This window comes from Gekko japonicus, unplaced genomic scaffold, assembly GCF_001447785.1.
Source record: "Gekko japonicus isolate JY-2015 unplaced genomic scaffold, Gekko_japonicus_V1.1 scaffold1267, whole genome shotgun sequence".
Taxonomy (NCBI): domain Eukaryota; kingdom Metazoa; phylum Chordata; class Lepidosauria; order Squamata; family Gekkonidae; genus Gekko; species Gekko japonicus.
The window spans coordinates 50996-71907 of NW_015165275.1; the positions used below are offsets into that span (position 1 = coordinate 50996).

The following is a 20912-nucleotide window of genomic DNA, read 5'->3' on the forward strand; positions in this document are numbered from 1 at the left end:
TCCTGGTTTTTTCTGTGAGTACTATCTTGCTGAATTCCACGACCATTCAAGTCAGTCTCGTTCAGACTTGATTGAGCTGCAACCGACTGAGGTTGGGAGAACAACTCCAGACTTTTTGCTCCATGTTTTCAACCATTGTCCAGGGCACTGCCAGCAGTGCAAGGTGGGAAGGGAAGCCAGTGACTTCGATCCCTTGTGTTCCACTTTCTCTTCCTCCTCTGCCTAATCTTCCTCTTGAGACCCCTCCATTTCTAGACCTTAAATAGTATGAAGATCTTTCCCAACAGTCTGAGCTCTCTGTATTGTAGCTCTGAGCTGCCCACTCAACAGCCACTATGAGCTCTGTGCCGACGTCTGCTCCGCCGACTGTGCCGGCATCACCGAGTCCCGGACGTGCCCCGAGACTTGCTCGGAGGGCTGCCAGTGCGACGATGGATTCTTCTTCGACGGTCTTGCCTGCATCACTGTGGACAGCTGTGGATGCTCTGCCAATGGACGCTATTATAAGGTACTGCCCCCGGCAATGTCTTGAATTTATGCAATCAGATCGTTGTTCCACCTAGCCTAGTTCTGTCTGCTACCGATGTACCCACTATTTCGGGTCCCTTCTCCATCTCTCTGGCATTCAACTCAGGGGCGTAGCCAGAAAATTCTGGTTGGTGGGGCATCGGGAAACCCAGGGGGGCAGAGGGCAATTTTATTTTATTTTAATTCTTTTTTTCATTTTTAGAAACCTATTAATTTTTTTGGCCCAGAAAAAAGAAAATGAGACTGAAGCTTTTCTGACTGTGCCTGGGGGCATCTTACATTTTTGATTTTTTAATTTTGTTTTGTCTGCGGGGGCGGCACTCATCTGAGGGGGCATTGCCCCCAAATGCCCCCTGTGGCTACAGGCCTGATCCAATGAGATATGCCAAGGACTAACTCTGGAATCTTGTACATGAAAGTGTGTACTCTGTCTCTGACTTACTGCGAGGGCTGGTTTCTCTTTTTGCTGGAATACCAAGACTAGTCCCAGGTGTTGAAAACCATGCTTAAGGAGCTGGTCAGATGTTTTCTGATCCTCTGGAGGAACCCATATTAACCTGAGACAGATGCATGACTTGTAACTCATTTTTCTGGCCTGAGGGGTGGGCAGGGCTAGTGGTGTGGCTGGTTCCGTGGGCGGGAGAAGCCTTGTCTGTTTCTTAATAGAGAGCTGTTCAGAGTGGGGTGCTGACCCTGATTCCGAAGCTTTATGGGGAAAGTTCTGGATCCTCATATCGCTTGATGTCCTAGAAGCTGCAATTGCACCCTCTGGCCATCCCCAGTGGGGGCGCTGCAGCGAAGCTGAGATCAAGCCACTACTCCCTTTGGATTGGGGAGTGGGTATGGCTTATTGGGAGAGGGTATGACTCAAGGGTAGAGTATCTGCTTTGCATGCAGGAGGACCCAGGTTTGATCCCCGGCATCTCTAGTTGAAAGAACCAGGCAGTGGGTGACGTGAAAGACCTCTGCCTGAGACCCTGGAGAGCCTCTGCCAGTCTGAGTAAGCAATACTGAACTTGATGGACCAAGGGTCTCACTCAGCTTCATGTGTTGGTTTGCAACAGGATGAGCATAAAAGTGCCTGTATCCAACTGCAGAAGCCCACAGCCAGAGAACCACGGTCCCCCTTAAAGAGTTGCACTGACATTTCTTACTAAAAGTAATTCATCAAAAGATAGTGTTTTGCAACTCAGTTCAATCACAAGTGTAAAAAAATAGGTCAAATGCACACAATGGCTTTTCTAGAAATTTCCAGGCTCTGCCTTTTACCGCCTGCTGAGCTGCTTGGCTCCCTTGTGAAGGTTTCATCTGATTACCTTTCCAAGTATATGAACCAGAACTCTTGAGTTCTCTTCCTCCTAAATCAGGAGCAAAGGGGAGAGCAACATAATAGTTAGGAAAGAAGGGGTGGGAATTCTGTTCCCAGATCTGGCTTCCGTGTAACCAGGGGTCTTGTTGTAGAAAAAGAGCTGCCGGAGCTCATTAGCATAACTCATTAGCATAACTTATTTGCATATGCCACGCCCCCTGACATCACCGGAAGTGACAGAAGGCCACACCCCCTGACATCACCGGAAGTGTGTCAGAAGGCCCGGCTACTTACCCTCCTGCTTCATCCTCATTCCCAAACGGAATGAGGATCGAAGCAGAGGGCAGGGTAAAGAAGGGGGCGGGGCTTCACCACGTGACCGCCCCGCCCCCTTGAGGTTCTCTTCCGGAGCTCCGTACCTGAGAGCTCCCCCCCGACTAGAGCCCTGTGTGTAACTAATATAACTTCACCAGTTTTAAAAAAACAGCACCATGATACGGTTGTCAGTAATGTTTTGCTTTCCCTTGGCAAATGTTCTCGTAGCCCCACGAGACAGTCCTGCAGGACGAATGCCAGAAACTCTGCAGCTGCATCCCTGGCCGGGGGGTTGTCTGTGAGTCCCACAGCTGCCGCAGTGACGAGACCTGCAAAATCCAGGACGGAATCATGAGCTGCATCAATAGAGGTGAAGTCAAGGAATGGATGGATGGAGCTTTTGGAAGAGGCATTCTGAGGAGCTAGCTGACCCGGGTCTCACCAGGGCAGGAGGTGTAGGGAGTTCTTGGCATAAGAACATAAGAGAAACCATGTTGGATCAGGCCAATGGCCCAGCCAGTTCAACACTCTGTGTCACACATTGGACAAAACCCAGGTGCCATCAGGAGATCCACCAGCAGGACCAGAACTCCCGAAGCTCTCCCACTGTGGCCTCCCATGCACCAAGAATACAGAGCATCACTGACCCAGACAGAGTATTCCATCTATACCTTGTGGTTAATAGCCACTGATGGACCTCTGCGCCATATGTTTATCCAGTTCCCTCTTGAAGCTGTCTATGCCTGTTTGGTGTAGTGGTTAAGAGCGCGGACTCTAATCTGGGAGAACTGGCTTTGATTCCCCACTCCTCCACATACAGCTGCTAGAGTGACCTTGGGTTAGTCGCAAGTTCTTTCAGAGCTGTTCTCTCAAGAGTAGTCCTCGAGAGAGCTCTCTCAGCCCCACCTACCTCACAGGGTGTCTGTTGTGGGGAGGAGAAAGGAAAGGAGATTGTAAGCCGCTCTGAGACTCCGAGGGAAGGGTGGGGTATAAATTCTATTTCTTCTTCTTCTTGTAGCCACCACCACTTCCTGTTCAAGCTAAGGAAACTGGCCAGGAAGTGGTTCTTGTGTTGAATGCCTTCCCCCTCTTGTTGTATCTGTGCCACAATCAGTCTCGAGTGCCCAGCGGAGCTGCATTAAGGCAGCCTAAAATGGGCAGAGACAGGGGTTTGCAGGAGAGCATGAGCAATGGGTGGCCCTGGCTGGCACCTTTGTGCAAAAGTCATTGATTCTCTTGGCCACTTGGTGAGACACCCCAGAAAGAGTCTCTTGGTGCCTAAAAGGCAAACACCTTTATGGAGGCACAGGTTTTTGTGGACTAGAATGAGCTCTTTCACATGCAATTTTTTTCTATGGATGCTTTGGCCTTAATACATTTTTAAATCTTTAAAGTGCCTGGGGACGTTTTCCTACACAGAAGTGGCCCCCACTCAAGAATTGAAAGCAATTTGGGAATTTGTGCTTATGGTCTACATATACACATATCCAGAGGTCGATTCGGGGGGGATTGCGGGGGATCGCAGTTCCCCGGTACGGGGGGAGGGCACACGACGAAGCCCCACCCCCTGCTTCCGGCCACCCCGCTTCCGGCCCTCATTCAGCCAGGAGGAGGCAGGAGAAGAGGGAGGGTAAGTTGCTTCCTCCCTGCCTCTCCCCACCCCTGCCTGCCTGGGGCCAGGGAGGGCCTTGGCGGGGCTTCCTCGCACTCCCGCCGGCCTTGCAGGTCCACCGCCGGGCCCCTGATGTCAGGGGGTGTGGCATATGCTAATGAGCTATGCTAATGAGTTCCCCTAGCTTTTTTTCTACGAAACGACCCCTCCACATATCCCACTTTCAACTTTGGTTTGCCAACTTTGCAGATTCAAAGACATAAGAAGAGCCCTGCTGGATCAGACCAGTGGTCCATCTAGTCCAGCCAGTTCCTCTGGAGGGCTAACAGCAGAGAATAGAGGCCGAGGCCTTCCCCTGATGCTGCCTCCTGGCTCTGGGGTTGAGAGGCTTAGTTGCCTCTGAACATGGAAGGTCACAAACATGCAAGACCTGTTTGGCCAGAGGAGATGGGAAAAGAACAATATCTGAAATGCCCTGGGAACTAAAGCCTCGGCTGAACTCTCTCTTCAAAGCTGTTTATTTCTTTAGAGAATTCATAGGTTGCCCTGCCAGAGGCCTGCTTGAGGCAGTTCCCAAGTAAAAACAGTACTATAAAAGCATTAAAATCAACACTGTACGTTTAACCATATTTGTGACAAGCCATTCTCAAAACAAACCCCAAACATTAAAAACAACATAAAGAACCACTGAGCAACTTCCCCCTTCCAATCCATAAACAGTTCTCAAGTTAGAAGCAGACCATAAAATATTTTTTAAAAACACACCTTAGTTTTCTATTGTCAAATCTAGACCTAGAGCTGATGCACAGCTGGAAATTCCGGTACAGTGGTGAGATGTGCTGCACATAGCCTCTGGGAGCTGTGTATGTCCTTCGTCATTGGGGGTCAGTCTCTTAGAATCATAGAATCACAGAGTTGGAAGGGGCCCTACAGGCCATCTAGTCCAACCCCCTGGTCAATGCAGGATCAGCCTAGAGCATCCCTGACAAGTGTTTGTCCAGCCCCTGCTTAAAGACTGCCAGTCTTCATTCCGTGTGTTACATGTTTATGCCAATGAACTCATTGCAGTACACCCAAGCTATTGCACAAGAATATGGATACTATGGAAGTATCTCTGATAGAGTTAACCTCTGGGAATAGTCATTGGTGAGCACATCATACAGATTAGTAGATCACCCAACATGTGCAATGAAATAGGTGATGATCAAAGTTCCCTCTAAGCTGTGGAGTCCTGTGAGCAAAAATTCTACTTTGTGAGCTACTGGCATGAAAGTTGTGAGCGAGCGATTTGGCTACTGCATAAATTAGTTTTCTCTGGAGCCATCCTTCCTGAGCTAAGACAAAAATGTGTGAGCCAGAGGCTATAAAACTGTGAGCTAGCTCACACTAACTCAGTTTAGAGGGATCACTGGTGATGATATATGTGTTTTCTACGACCATCAACATCTTGGGTGAGACCTCTTCTGCACCACAACTGCCACCATCTCTTCTTTCAGATCCATGCAAAACATTAAAGTGTCGGACCAAGGAGACCTGCAAGCTAGAGGACGGCCGGGCGACATGTGTCCCGCTCTACAACGAGACCTGTTATGGTTGGGGGGACCCGCACTACCACACCTTCGATGGGCGGGACATCGATTTCATGGGCACGTGTACCTACACCATTGCCAAGTACTGTGGCAATGACTCCACACTGGTACCCTTCAGAGTGGACGAGAAGAACGACAATAGAGGCAGCCAGGCCATTTCCTTTGTGAAAATAACCAACATCTATGTGTATGGGTACAACATCTCCATCCACAGGAAGGAAGTTGGCAAAATCCGGGTGAGTCTATATATCATGGTGCTCATATAACTTAGCCTCAAGTCAGAACATGATGTAGAAGAAGAAGAAGAAGAGATTGGATTTATACCCCACCCTTCACTATCCAAAGGTGTCTCAGGCCCCTGTCACACTGGGGGAAATAGGCGCGGCCAAAGTGCGGCCTTTTTGAGCCGCACCAAAAGAGAAGCGTGGTGGCGGGATCAGACAGATCCCCCCATCCGCCGTGCAGTTCCTCCCCGGCATGATCAGATGCTGAGGGGAAGCCACAGAAAGAAGAGCGCGGCAGTCGAACTGTGCATGTGTGCGCATGCACAGTTGAGCGGGAAGCCGGGATTGATACGCAAAAACGGGCGCGGCAGCGATCCCACGGCTGCACTTGCTGTGGTGCTGCAGGTAAGTCCTCCTCTGTAGGAGGTTCTTTTTTGCAGCGGGTTTTCCGGGGTTAGGGTCTTGGCCCTGACTAGACATTAGAGATATGCATAATTACCAGGAGGATCCATAGTCAAGAATGTCCAAGTATACAGTCCAACAAGATCCCACGGGATCTTCAGCAGAAATCCCATCTTTGTGCAAGTATGCAGCCATGTGCTCAGCTGCACCAAAGAATCCTTTGTTCTGCCTGGGACAGCCTTTCCCAGGTACAATTCAACATGAAGGAGAGAGCAAGAGAAGAAACTGAGCTCTCTTCCAAGGGATCAGACAATTAAACCCCAATCTGATTACAATCAGCTGTGGCCATCAGCCAATTACAATAGACAGGGGGTTGTCCACCTTTCGGATTGTCATGGGGGATAGGCTAGATCTGGGAATCATCCTCTGCAGTAAGATGATCCCCAGGGTACCACCTTCCCATGGGTCTACGTGCGTATTAGCTTGTTTCTGGCCTCTGCCAGCGAGTGAAGGAATGTTTATGGCAGGCAATCGACCAAAAATGGTCAGCCATCTGGCTTGCATAGGAAATCAGAACAGCAGGGGTACATTCCAGGGGAGAGGCAGGGGTCTATAGGAATCAATATTTCTATACAGAGCCCGCTGTGCATGCATGTGCATGCGCAGTTTGGCAGGACCTCGCATGCTGCGGGAGAGACGGGTGCGCCGGTGATCACACATCTGCCCCTGCAGCGGATTTTTCGGTAAGTACTAGTGTTTCATAGGTTTTTTCCTGATCCGCATCTTCAGCTGGAAGGGACGGATCGGGGACGGGTGCACGCTGCTTCCCAGATGTTGCGGTGTGATTGCGCCCGCTTGATGCACCCCCGATCTGTCCCTCTTGCGGATCAAAGCCTCCCGTGTGATTGGGGCCTCAGAGCGGCTTACAAACTCCTTTCCCTTCCCCTCCCCACAACAGACACCCTGTGAGGTAGGTGGGGCTGAGAGAGCTCTCTCAAGCACTGCCCTCAAGAGAGCAGCTCTGACAGCACTTATGACTGACCCAAGGTCACACCAACAGCTGCATGTGGAGGAGTGGGGAATCAAACCTGGTTCTCCCAGATTAGAGTCCGTGTTCCTAACCACTACACCAAACCGGCTCTCAGGGGAACATGGCTGTAAAAGGAACATGGCTGTTAGTAGAGGTTGGTAGGTCCACCTGCCACAGGCTAGAGCCATCGTTCTTGGTCAGGGCACCTGGCCAGGTTGGAGGAATGCACGTGGTCCCTGATCCTAGTATATTTCCACCCAAGAATGAACTCTCCTGAGCTGGCTTCTACCATGTTCTCTCTGCTTGTGCGCTTGATTTCCTTCGCCTTTAGTAGATGTGTACCTTCAAGGCACAGAGTTAGATTGTGGTCTCAGCAGGACTGGAATCAGGGTTTGTGTGCACTGCTGGCTTACACTGGGTTGAAAAGTAAACTTAGCTCCACATTCATGGTCTTGTATGGCCTGATTCGGCAAAACTGGGTCTTTTCTTGCATCACTATTATATGATAGTGTGTGTATACTAGGGAGATCCAGGTGCAAATCACCCTCAGCTCTGAAGTTCCTTGAATGGCCTTGGCCCAAAACTCTCAAGTTTAACCCACTTAATCGGAACCACTTTATGTCACAAGCAGAGTAGGGCAAGGTGACCATAACAAAGATTCTGGCAAAAGAGTGACTCCACATTAAGGGACATTCCTTCAGCCACAAATAAAGTGATCAGTCCAGAGGATTTACATGGACATGTGGGTATGATAGTAGCCACTGTTTTTCCTGGCACAGCTCAACACCATATTACCATGGGGAAGCTGCCATTTTTCAGGTGTTTCCTACACACACATTGTGTGATTTGGTGCATGTAGCTATCTTGGCATAAACTGGCAACTACTATGTATGGAAGGAGGTGTGGTGGCTCAAGTGGTTAAGACGCTGAACTGCAGGCTGTGGAAGGTCGGTAGTTCAACAGTTCAAGACCCTAGTGTGCCGCATGACGGAGTGAGCTCCCGTCTCGAGTTCCAGCTCCTGCCAACCTAGCAGTTCGAAAGCAAGAAATTGCAAGGAGATAAATAGGTACCACTTCAGTGGGAAGGTAACAGCATTCCGTGCACCTTGGTGTTTAGTCATGCCAGCCACATGACCACGGAAACGTCTTTGGACAGCGCTGGCTCTTCGGCTTTGAAACAGAGATGAGCACTGCAACCCTAGAGTCGGATTCGACTGGCTTTTTACCTTTTTACCTTTTTACTATGTATGGACTGTCTGTGTAGTGTGGTGAGAATTTTTGGTTGGGGATCCTGAGACCCACCTAGGACCATCTGAACAACAGTTCTTAAGAGCACCGCGTGAACAATGGTGAAGCCTTTTTAGTTCTGATAGGCCTTAACAGAGGAAATGACAAGGGAAAGGGATTCAAGGAAAGTGTGATAGACCCACAATTCTGGGTTGCTTTAAGAAAGAAGATTTTCTCCAGAATTCAGGTTTCCCATCAGATACTATAAACAAGAATCTTGTGACACCTGAAAGGTTAACAAGATTTTATCCCAGCACAAGATTTCATGTACAAGCGCCCACTTGGTCATGCCTCTACCAGTGGGGCTCTAGTCCATGAAAGCTTCCCCATGCCTCCGCATGCAGCTGCTGTTGTGACTTTGGGTCAGTCATAAGTTCTTTCAGAGCTGTTCTCTCACAGGCAGTTCTAAAGAGGGTTCTCTCAGCACCACCTACCTCACAGGGTGTCTGTTGTGAGGAGGGGAGGAGAAAGGAAATTGTAAACCGCTCTGAGACTCCTTCAGGGAGTGAAGGGCGGGGTATAAATCCAATCTCTTCTTCTTCTTATGGGCACATTCATATGGGAGTGCTTTTCTGTGTTCCTTCCACTGCCACCAGGAAACTTGTGCAGTGGCAAATGAGGCATCCACACGCTGGTTTCCGCTGCACTTTTGTTGCCGAATTTCTGTTACTTGCTCTCTCCTTCAGGCCCCTAGGAGAAATTGGTAATTGACATATCACTATAATGTTAAATACTGAGATATGTCCATTACCCATCTTAAGATAACTATAGGTCAATTCTAGTTGCCAACTGGTAATTGACAGATGGCCAGCGCTTAAAGTTGGTAATTGACATATTGTTGTAGTTACCCCTGTGGTATTACCGTGATATCAAAGAATCTGTAGACTGAGTCTGAAATAATCAGCTATCAACTGCAGGAGGGTGATTTATATTACACAGGAGATTAGAAACCTGATAGCCTTGTTCTCTGTCAAGCGACATGGTTCTGTGATAGAGGTAGATGCATTAACGATTCTGTCCCCTTTCTCCAGCTGAATGGGGTCATCACGAACCTGCCCGTGACTCTTGAGGATGGGAAGATGCAGCTCTTCCAGAGCGGTCTGCAGGCTGTGCTAGAGACTAACTTCGGCCTGGTCGTTTCTTACGATTGGAGCTGGTTGGTGGAGATAACCCTGCCCAGCAGCTACTATGGCGCCATCTGTGGCCTCTGTGGGAATTTCAACCAAAACCCTGACGACGATATGCTGACCCCCACAGGGGACACTCCCGCGTCCGTGGTGGAGTGGGGTAGAAGCTGGAAAGTAAAGGACCGCGACCCTTTCTGCTGGGACTTCTGCAAGGGGGACTGCCCCGTCTGTGAGGAGCAGCAGCGGCGGCTCTTTGAGAGTGAGGAGTTCTGTGGGCTGATCGCCAAGGCGGATGGGGGGCCTTTCCGCGAATGCCACTCTAAGTTAAACCCTGATGACTTCTTCGACAGCTGTGTCTATGACGTCTGCCTCAATGGCGGTGCCAAAAGCATCCTGTGCCAAGCGCTGAGCGTCTATGCTACCAACTGCCGCAAAGAGGGTGTGGTCATCCGGGACTGGAGAGCTCAGAGTGGCTGTGGTGAGTGCGAATCCCAGCACAGACATGAAGCTGAATTCCTACCAAATTCCTACCTCCTGTTCCTTGTTCCATAACTGGAGAGAACCAGTTTGGTGTAGTGGTTAGGCGCACAGACTCTAATCTGGGAGAACTGGGTTTGATTCCCCCACTCCTCCACATGCAGCTGCTGGTGTGACCTTGGGTCAGTCACAAGTTCTCTCAGAGCTGTTCCGTCAAGGGCAGTTCTCGAAAGAGCTCTCTCAACCTCACCTACCTCACAGGGTGTCTGTTGTGGGGAGGGGAAGGGACTCCTTTGGGTAGTGAAGGATGGGGTATAAATCCAATCTCTTCTCTTCTTCTTCTTCAATAGCCCAACCAGGCTGCTTACAGCGTGAAAGCTAGAATAAATCCAGTGATGATCTAAGGAAAGTCCCACTCCTATAAAATTGCCCACCCCTCTTAAAAATGCAGCCCTCAAATTCGTTCTGCAAATCATTAATAGTAGCTGATCTGATTTGTATGGTTAGTTCTGAACAATGCATAATGCATTGGCGATTGTCCGGTAAGGAGTATAATAGGCATGAATAACCAGTCCAGAAATAATTGCACACAACAATTGTGCAGCTCACACTAAAAGCAGGTGGGGATGCCAGTCTGACGACCTGATTCTGTATAAAGCTAATTTCAGTGATGGGTGTACGGCTTCTCTGTGAAGCGTCTGTAAGGAAAGTGGGATGCAGTAATAGATGGACCCGTCTCCTCTCCCTCCACTCCCTCCAGGCTGTATCAGGCCCTCAACCTTCCAACAATCTTCTCCTCCGAATCTTAAACCTGCTCCTTATCATGCCTGCTGATACATTATTTGGGTTAGCAGAGTAATTGACACAGCAGAGGTGCACAGCCTGATTAAAGTGTAGATAAAGCTTTATTCGGGAACTATCAAACTTGATAGTGATGAGGAGAGACAGAGGTAGGGACCTGGCTACACTGCAGCTGAGAAAGAGAAGAAGCAGGAGTAGCAACGGGGAGACAGGGGAAACGGAAGAGAAGGTGCTGACCTCACTATCCTATCTCACTGTCTTCTTGCTGCCCCCTGCAGGGGACAAAGAGAATTTTTCTCACTCTCCCAAAATATTAGCACTTTAGGGCAGCGGTTCTCAACCTGTGGGTTGCGAACCCTTTGGGGATCGAACGACCCTTTCACAGGGGTCGCCTAAGACCATCGGAAAACATAGTTATGAAGTAGCAACAAAAATAATTTTGTATTTGGGGGTCACCACAACATGAGGAACTTGTATTAAAGAGCATTAGGAAGGTTGAGAAGCACTGCTCTAGGGCATCCAAAGAAGCTGATGGGCAGTAGATTCAGGACGGGCAAAAGGGAATACTACTTTACACCGAGAGTGATTAAAATATGGAATTTGCTGTCAGAAGATGTCATGATGGCCACAGGAATAAAGGGGATGAGAATCATTCATGGAGGATAAGTCTATCAATGGCTACTAGCCATGGTGGCTGAGTGGAACCTCCACATTCAGAAACACTAAGCCTCTGAATCCCAGAGCCAGGAGGCAACATCAAGGGAAGGCCTCAGCCTCTACGTCCTGCTGTTGGCCATCCAAAGGAACTGGTTGGCTGCTGTGTGAGACAGGATGCTGGACGGGATGGACTATTGGTCTGATCCAGCAGGGCTCTTTTTATGTTCTTTGTACACCAGACCTTGTCCATTCCAACAATTTGTAGCCGTCCTTAAAAGATACTGCAAGGAAACTGGGCAGACAGGACTGGGATGTAGGTAGCCGCTATAGGTAACAATGACATTTGGGGATGTGTCAGTCACAAGACTGTCAGAGGTCTGGCTGGGACCACTGTTTGTGTGCAGGGCTGATTCTGGTTTGGGGGCGGTCCTGGGGAGAGAGCACCCAGGCGCTGCCCCCCCCCCGCTGCCTAGGCATCTGCTTTCCCCTTGCAAGCCCTTCCGCCACCCAGACTCAGTCCCCTGCACCACTTGCACACTTTCCCCCAGCAGCACTGGCCAGGGGATGCGGCTGTGAGTGCCGCTGCCATGGACACCAGGAGTGCCACCACATGGGCACCACCCACATGCTCTTCCTCAATGACTCTGGGCCGTTGGGAGCATGGGTACAGACAGGTGGCGGGGGAGGTGTGTGGATGGGGACCCCACCAGAATGTCCCGGGCCCTAGAAGTTTGCCCATCTCAGGGGATGGTGATGTCGACCCTGCCTGCATGGTGCCATCACAGGTCAAATTAGTCCCCGATCTCTTCGCTTGCTGTCATTTTTCTGCCTCCTGTCTCCCCGCAGCTTTGCCTTGCCCTGAAAACAGCCACTACGAGGCCTGCGGAAACGCCTGCCCCGCCAGCTGTGCGGACCGCTCCGCCCCTTCGACGTGCAGCATGCCCTGCTCAGAAACCTGCCAATGCAACGATGGCTACGTCCTCAGCGCCGACAAGTGCGTCCCCGTGGGGAGCTGCGGGTGCACCCACAACGGCCTCTACTATAAGCCCGGGGAGGAGTTCTGGGCCGATGAGGACTGCAGCTCTCGCTGCAGGTGTGACCCCAGCCTGGGCATGATGGTGTGCCAGCCGGCGAGCTGCAAGGCCAGCGAGAGATGTGCCACGGTCGACGGTGTCCGGGGCTGTTATGCCCGCAGCCACGCCACTTGCTCGGCAGCCGGGGACCATCACTACGCTACCTTTGATGGGCAGAGATATGATTTTGCAGGCACTTGCATCTACCAGCTGGTTGGGCTGTGCTCCAGTGACTCCACTCTCACCCCATTCACCATCAAGATCCAGAACAGCCAAGGCAGTAAGACGGCACCGTTCTCTTCCGTTGTTACCCTGGAAGTCTATAACAGAACCATCACAATCAGCCAGGAGCGTCCGCGCACGATCCAGGTAAAGACGGAGAACTGGTGAAGCCAGGGGTCATTTCGTAGAAAAAGAAGTGCAGGAGCTCATTAGCGTAACTTATTTGCATATGCCACACCCCCTGACATCACCAGAAGTGTGTCAGAAGGCAACACTCACCGCTCAGGCTCCACTGGACTGTTTTGGATTGCTAGCTATTGTGTGTGGGGGGGAATGTTCAGATCTGTCCTGGCAGAGGAGGGAGAGCTTGTACCTGAATAAAACTTGGTTTTAAAGGTACCACTGGACTGTTTTGGACCAGGGGGCCGGAGGGAGCTCTGCAACTTACCTGGCTGCTTCTTGCTCTGACTGAGGGCTGATGGGAGCAGGGGGCGGGGCTTGTTGCATGTGCCCGCCCCCTGGGCTCTTTACTGCCGGAGCTGCGCTCCTGCAGGAAATGACCCCTGGGTGAAGCATAACTAGGAAGCCCCGAGGTCACTTCACCCCCTTTATTTCCCGTCCAGCAACAATATTTTAACTTTTTTTACAGTCCCAATCCCTGACCTAGATAACCCAGGCTAGCACGAGCTCGTCAGATCTCAGAAGTTAAGCAGGGTTGGTCCTGGCTAGTATTTGGAGCGGGGGGGGGGGAGGAGGAGGAGGAGAGATTGGATTTATACCCTGCCCTTCACTAACAGAAGAAGTCTCAGTCAAAGCGGCTTACAATCTCCTTTCCCTAGCTTTCAAGCAAGGGAAACCTTTATCTTTGCCCAATTCTTTTAATTAAGTGTCTTCAGCCCATGTGTCAAGACCCTAAGAAGGTCACAAAGCCTGACCTGTTGGGTTGCAAGCCTCCTCCAAGCTGGCATAAGTTTTTGGTTGAGTTTTGAATGAATGTCTCTTTAGTGCACATGCACAGAGATCATATCTCTTGCTTTTCTTTGCCTTATGCTGAAATGAATGGCAGAATGATGAAACAAGGTTGACCCTTGTTTTGCCTTTCTTTTGCCTGGCTTTCTCGTTCTGCTGCCTGTAGTCCTAGCCTTGACACTGATGAGATCATGTGGACCCACTCTTCCTGTCATATGGCTGTCACATGATTTCCTGCTATGTAGTTGTAGCTCAGGGGGTCCTAGACATGGAATGGTTGAAGACCACTGCTTTAAACAAGATACCTCATGCCGTTGATTGAGGGTTGGGTTCCAGTCTTTCTTCCACAAATTATAGCAACCTGATCATTGTAGTTTATGCTGGTACAAGCAAGATGCTTGAATAGATTGCTGATTATTGCACAGATGAGCTCTGGGGATATATACATTATTTCATGTATGAAACCCCCCACCCCCCAAAAAACCCCAGTTAACGAAGATATCCCTTACGGAATCTCACTGCTGAGTCTTAATTGCTAGGAGCCATGTTTCTCATACATGATAAACTGCACATCAGCTAGGGCTTGGAAGTGCCTGGAAGCTCTAAAAACCATGCCTCAATTTGAATGAAGGAGTTAATATTTGGTACTCAAGTTTCAGTCAGTCAGATTAGGTATTAAATGACTTAAGATGCTCTTTGTGATCAATGAATGACTTTCTGTCATCTCTTCTCCCTCCCCTACATTTTCAAGATCTTTAGCATTGAAATCTGCCTGCAAACGAAAGGAAAGCATTTCTCTGAATGCATTGCCATTTAATAGAAGCTAAATATGTTCCTGTATTTTAAAAATCAGAGTAGGAAGTCTGTCAAGAAATAGAAAAGGGAAATAGAAACCAGCTTCCTGTAAAAGATGTGAATGAACGTTTTAAATAGAGTTAGGTAACCTTAGCTAGGTAACTTGAATTCAGTCAAACTAATATTATTGAGCAGATATCTGGAGTGGCAACGTATGTATTTTCTAAGTAACAAATAGATAACAGTTGAATGTCTTCTGTTGCTAGTCTGCAATCCACTATGAACTTTACCTTTTACCTAATGCACAGGAACAGGGAGAATACATGTTAGGTATGTGACCAGTTAAATATTTGTTGAAGGTATCAAAATAATTTTTATATGTGGTCACATAGTTTCCTTACAATCTTATCAATATACTGCTTAGTTTCTTGAACAGATGTCCGTCAAGAACGTTATGATTTGGTATGTAATCCTCTATAGTAGCAAAATCTATTGTAGTAAGTAAATTGTGTATCACCCAGACATGGATAGCCCAGGCTAGCCTGATATTGTTGGATCTCGGAAGCTAAGCAGGGTCAGCTCTAGTTAGTATTTGGATGGGAGACCTCCAAGGAATACCAGGGTCATGATGCGGAGACAGGCAATGGCAAGCCACCTCTGAACGTCTCTTGCCTTGAAAAACCCTACAAGGAAAAACCCTACCATAAGTCTTCTGTGACTTGATGGCAAAAAACCAACCAACCAACAATCAATATATCGTCATCTTTTCTTTTTAGCCTGGGTAAATGCACTACCTTTGGCAGAAACTGTGGGCCATTGTGCTGCAGTCCAGCCAAGAAATGTTGTCCTTGTGGAAGAGCAGACACTGAATCATTAGCTCATTTTTTTTTTAGTTGTGGTTTATACTCAAAGGGCTCGCTTTATAACACCTCTTGTGGCCAGGCTTCCTGTCCGGCTTGCATGATTTTCACCTTTTATTTCTCTTGGCTGGTAGTTATTAGGGAATCACACTCTCCGTAGTTAAGTTTATTTTTTCTGCACATAAAATTAGGAACTTGTACGCAGTGTTCCCTCTAAGCTGAGTTAGTGTGAGCTAGCTCACAGTTTTTAGCCTCCAGCTCACACATTTTTGTCTTAGCTCAGGAAGGATGGCTCCGGAGCAAACTGATTTATGTAGAAGTCAAATCGCTCGCTCACAACTTTAATGCCAGTAGCTCACAAAGTAGAATTTTTGCTCACAAGACTCCACAGCTTAGAGGGAGCATTGCTTGTATGTATCATGTAAACCCGGGGACTGATTTTTTAAAATAGTAAATAATTTGGGACTTGTTTTTGGATTTGCTCACGTGCTTTGGCACATAGGTGCTCGAATTTCTGGACAGGAACAGGTACAGCCCCGAGGTCAACTCTCAGATAGGCAGCCAGGCCTGATCTCTCAGCCTCAGAACCACCAGCAATGTAGGAATGAGAATACTGGTTTATCTTGGAGGGTCAAAGCAGAGAAAACTCTGTGAGCTCTCTGTTCTCAGCTGCCAGCATTTTAAAAAGCAGTTATCAGATGCTTGAGGGACTGATTCAGATCTGGGTTGTGATGCAAGGAAAGGGCTCTCTAAGCCTTCCCTCCTGTGTTGTTTTCACGATCAAGAATGGCTTGTGCGGCAGTGTTGCTCTTGGTGCTTGGGGGCCCACAGTAGGAAGACTTCTAGAGTTCTGGCCCTGCTGGTGGGCCTCCTGATGAAACCTGGGGTTTGTCTACTGTGTGACAGAGTGTGGCCTGGAGACTTCTAGAGTAGCATGGCTGATCCAACATTGGCCTGATCCAACATGGCTTTTCTTATGTTCTTATGGCTCTGGGAGCTGTTATTTGGTCTACTGGGGGAAAAGCTCAAGTACAGTTATGAGTACTGTACATAACTGTGTACAGTTACAAGGGGCCATGGCTCAGTGGCAGAGCCTCTGCTTTGCATTCAGAAGGTCCCAGGTTCACTCCCCGACATCTCCAGCTAAGAGGACCAGCTAGGAGGTGAAAGACCTCCACCTGAGACCCTGGAGAACCGCTGCCAGTCTGAGGAGACAATACTGGCCTCGATGGACCAAGGGTGTGATTCAGTTTAAGGCCGTTTCCTGTGTCCGTGTGTTTTCTGGGGGAAAAAGAGCCACTACCTGGAGCCATTTTGATGGAGAAAGCTGTGAAGAGGGGAAGGTTTTAAATTCCCTTCCCATGCACCACAGTTCCGATCTGAATCAGGGCCCCACATGCCTGACAACAGATAAGATCGGGGAGCTTCAGACACCGCATTCCCAGAGTCTAGTCCAATTTGGTCTGTAGGCAGCTGTTGTTAAAAAAACACAAAACACCCTGAAACAATCTAGCAAAGAACAGTGAAAATTTAGAGAAAATGCTGAGTTGGATCCTGCCACCTTTCTGCTGATGGAAGTGGATCAGTTCCCTACTTCCCCTTCCTACAATAGTACCCTGTGAACCTCTAGAAAGGGTCACGCTGGAGGCTATAGTACCCTTCTGGGTAAAGAACCACAGTGATGGAGAGAATTGACCAAGATTCCCCTTCCATCCATCGGCAGAGCATCAACTGGATTCTACCCAATCATTTTGACCAATGTGATCAAGATTGACAATTTGGGCTTAAAAGGCTATGCCCGTTGATCTGTCCTGTCCAACATCTTCTCTCCAACAGCAGGGCAATCAGAACGTTTGAAATGAGCAGCCCAGAGGGGGGGGAACCCTCCATATCTTTGCTCCTGTCCCTCTGGTGCGAACCCAAATGAGTCACCGCCGCAAAAGGGTTCCCAAAAGACGTGTTGGCAGGGCTTCGGTCGGTGCTTTATGACTCATCTTGATAAATCTTCTCGATTGCCTCGAAAATCACTAGTCTGATCCTGCCTTGGACCTTTTCCTCACTCAAATTGAACTGACAAGGGACAATTAACCTGCTCGTAAATTCTTTTTACAAAACGTCCTTTGCCTACTTGAATTTCAGGTGCCTGCGTCTATTGCAGCTGGGAGTTTGGGCACTATTTAATTGCGGGCTGCGGCACTTAGCTCGTGTCAATGGCGGGATTGACGAGGAGCTATGAATAGATGAAGCTGCCCTACCCGTGTCAGATCATTAATCCATCGAGTATATTATTGTCTTGGCAGCGGCTAACCAGGGTGACGTCAGAGAATGGTCTCTCAAACTAGATGTTGCCTAGGGCCCTTAAATTGGAGACAGTGGGGGATTGAACCTGGGACCTTCTGTCTGCTGGCCAAGTGTTCGGTACCCTATTTCTAAGGCTATCTCTTTGGTAATGTAATAACCCCTGTGCAGGGGTCTCCAGTGTGCTGCCTGTAGGTACCAATGGTGCCTTCTGACCCCTTTGCTGGCACCTGCCAAGTGTTTTTAGAAAGTGACCATGGCCAGGTGGGGCTTTTGCCCAGCTAGACTTCTGACTGACCTTTGGAGATTTGATTGGCTGTGCAGATTTTTTTAAAAAATGTTGCTTTGGCAGCAGCTGCCAACCATAGCACAGCAATCTTCACTGTGTGACTGAAGGTAAGCTACGGCAGCCATTTTGTTGCTGGCTCTGCCTCCTGCAGCAGCCATTTTGTGGCTACAACCACCATGCCGTGTCAAAATTCCGCAGGCTCATCAAGTTTGGGGACCCCTGCCCTGGTGCTTGCCTCAGTAGTGCTCATGGTCAGGGGTCATTTCGTAGAAAAAGAGGCGCAGGCATTCATTAGCATAGCTCATTAGCATAGCTCATTAGCATAACTTATTTCCATATGCCACACCCCCTGACATCACCAGAAGTGTATCAGAAGGCAACACCCACCGCTCAGGCTCCACTGGACTGTTTTGGATTGCTAGCTATTGGGGGGGGGAGGAATGTGCAGATCTGTCCTCAGGGAGGAGGGAGAGCTTGTACCTGAATAAAACTTGGTCTTAAAGGTGCCACTGGACTGTTTTGGACTGGGGGCCCGGGGGTCCCTCTGCAACTTACCTGGCTGCTTCTTGCTCTGACTGAGGGCTGCTGGGAGCAGGGGCTGGGGCTTGTGGCATGTGCCCGCCCCCTGGGCTCTTTACTGCCGGAGCTCCGCTCCTGTGCGCTCCTGCAGGAAATGACCCCTGCTCATGGTTCATATATCTTATAGTGGCTGAAAAGTAGGAGCCATTATATCTTACCTCTTTTTATAGTGAATTCAGATCCCTATTTATCCCATTACTAAGGTGTTGGGTGAAGATGTAGTTCATTTACTTCTCCAGGAAATGAATCCCTACAGCTCTAACCTCTCCTGGTGTAGTGGTTAGGAGCACAAACTCTAATCTGGGAGAACCGGGTTTGATTCCCCACTCCTCCACACACAGCTGCTGGTGTGACCTTGGGTCAGTTGGGTCAGTCACGAGTCGTTTCAGAGCTGTTCTCTCAGCCCCACCTACCTCACAGGGTGTCTGTTGTGGGGAAGGGAAAGGAGATTATAAACTGCTCTGAGACTTCTTTGGGTAATGAAAGGCAGGGTATAAATCCAATCTTCTCCTCTTCCTAGCCCGGAGCTGAATCAGCTTCTCAGACAGCCTTCTTCCATGGCTTTCTCTGACCTTTGGGTTGATAACTTGACAATATCCCATATATCTCTTTGTAGGTAGATGGGTTGTTTGTGGATCTGCCTTTCTACCATGAAGATAAGGTAAAGGCCTACATTAGCGGAGCCCATGTCCTCGTCGCCACCAATTTCGATCTTACCATAACCTTTGGCTGGAACAGGCTGGTACGCGTCACTATTCCGAACACCTACTTCGACGCTGTTTGTGGACTCTGTGGCAATGTTAACGGGGAACCGGGTGATGATCTGATCATGAAGGATGGGCGCCAGGCAGCCAGTCCCGCCCAGTTTGCAGAGAGCTGGAAGGTAGGCGAGATCCCTGGCTGTGTGAATGGATGCACCAGCGGTTGCCCCGTGTGCAAAGAAACAGAGAAGCAAACCTACGAGGGAGACCAATACTGCGCGATCCTCACCAGGAAGGACGGACCTTTCAAGGAGTGTCACAAGGCCATTGACCCCGCACCCTACCTCGACGACTGCGTCTCTGACGTCTGCCGGTACAAGGGTCACCATGACATTCTCTGCCACGCTATTGGTGCCTACGTAACAGCTTGCCAGGCTCAAGGCGTCCAGATTGGCCAATGGAGATCGCCCTCATTCTGCAGTAAGTGTGAGGCCTAGACGGCACCTAGGGACCAGGGCAGATGGCCGTTCTCACTGCCACCTGCTGGCTGGAACGGGGATAGTTCCCATGTATGTTATAACAAGTCCTTCTTCTGCGGACATTAGTAGCCTTAACAATAGAATCAAACATGGGGAGGGAATGATATCCATAGACTGTTTTCTCTCCCTTTTGCTGCCGTGGAGTACACTACCCTACTGCGTGGCACAAATGATGCAGCCTCTGTTGCAACTGGAAAAAGATTAAACCAAAATTTAGGAGGCGTTGCAGCAATATAAAGATGAGCAGAATTTGCCAGCAGGAGGCCATTTTACCAGGTGCACTTTTGGGAGGGGGGGGTTGAGCTGCAGTTTAGAATGTCAATAAATGTCTTGATCTGAAAACTGAAAAATGTGGAGTTTTCAAAAAATCTTAATTTTCTAGTTTAATTTTTTTTGGAGGGTGAAATTGCAAGAATAAAAAATTACAAGCTTACAGGATTTGAATAGCATTTACATTCTTTGCTCTACTGCCAGAATCACACTCTGCATACAGACAGTCCCACCAAGATAGGGGGAGGCTAAGTACCCCTGTACTGTGGTTACTCACCAAGGGCCTTGAGCATAGTCTTCATACCTCCTTTCCACTGACTAGTAAAGGTAAAGGTTCCCTTGCTCGAACGCTAGTCGAATCAAACTCTAGGGTTGCGGTGCTCATCTCTGTTTTAAAGCCAAAGAGCCAGCGCTGTTCGAAGACGTTTCCGTGGTCATGTGGCCGGCATGACTAAACACCAAGGCACACGGAACGCTGTTACCTTCCCACTGAAGTGGTACCTATTTATCTACTTGCAATTTCTTGCTTTCGAACTGCTAGGTTGGCAGGAGCTGGAACTAGAGACGGGAGCTCACTCCATCTTGTGGCACCCAGGTCTCGAACTGCTGAACTACTGACCTTCCACAGCCTGCAGTTCAGCGTCTTAACCACTTGAGCCACCGCAGCCACTGACTGCTTTGTTGCAAAACATGGGCAAAGGAAACTGGGTGGGTCTTAGAACTTGCATTTGTAGATACGTAAATAACCTCTATAGGGCTGCAGTGGCTCAAGTGGTTAAGACGCTGAACTGCAGACCGGAAGGTCAGTAGTTTAGCAGTTCGAGACCCGAGTGCCACAAGACGGAGTGAGCTCCCGTCTCTGGCCGCAGCTCCTGCCAACCTAGCAGTTCGAACGCACGAAAATGCAAGTAGATAAATAGGTACCACTTCGGTGGGAAGGTAACAGTATTCTGTGCGCC

General features: G+C 49.1%; 1 protein-coding gene across 1 annotated transcript in view; it reads left to right on the forward strand.

Annotated features, from left to right (window-relative positions):
- LOC107109581 (IgGFc-binding protein-like) overlaps positions 1-20912 on the forward strand; it is a 65919-nt gene that overhangs the window by 41254 nt on the left and 3753 nt on the right. Inside the window, exons 11-16 of the mRNA XM_015410246.1 lie at positions 309-508; positions 2381-2522; positions 5261-5589; positions 9328-9901; positions 12205-12800; positions 19060-19624. Of these exons, the coding sequence (XP_015265732.1) occupies positions 309-508; positions 2381-2522; positions 5261-5589; positions 9328-9901; positions 12205-12800; positions 19060-19624 (2406 nt within the window). The remainder of the gene's footprint in view (positions 1-308; positions 509-2380; positions 2523-5260; positions 5590-9327; positions 9902-12204; positions 12801-19059; positions 19625-20912) is intronic.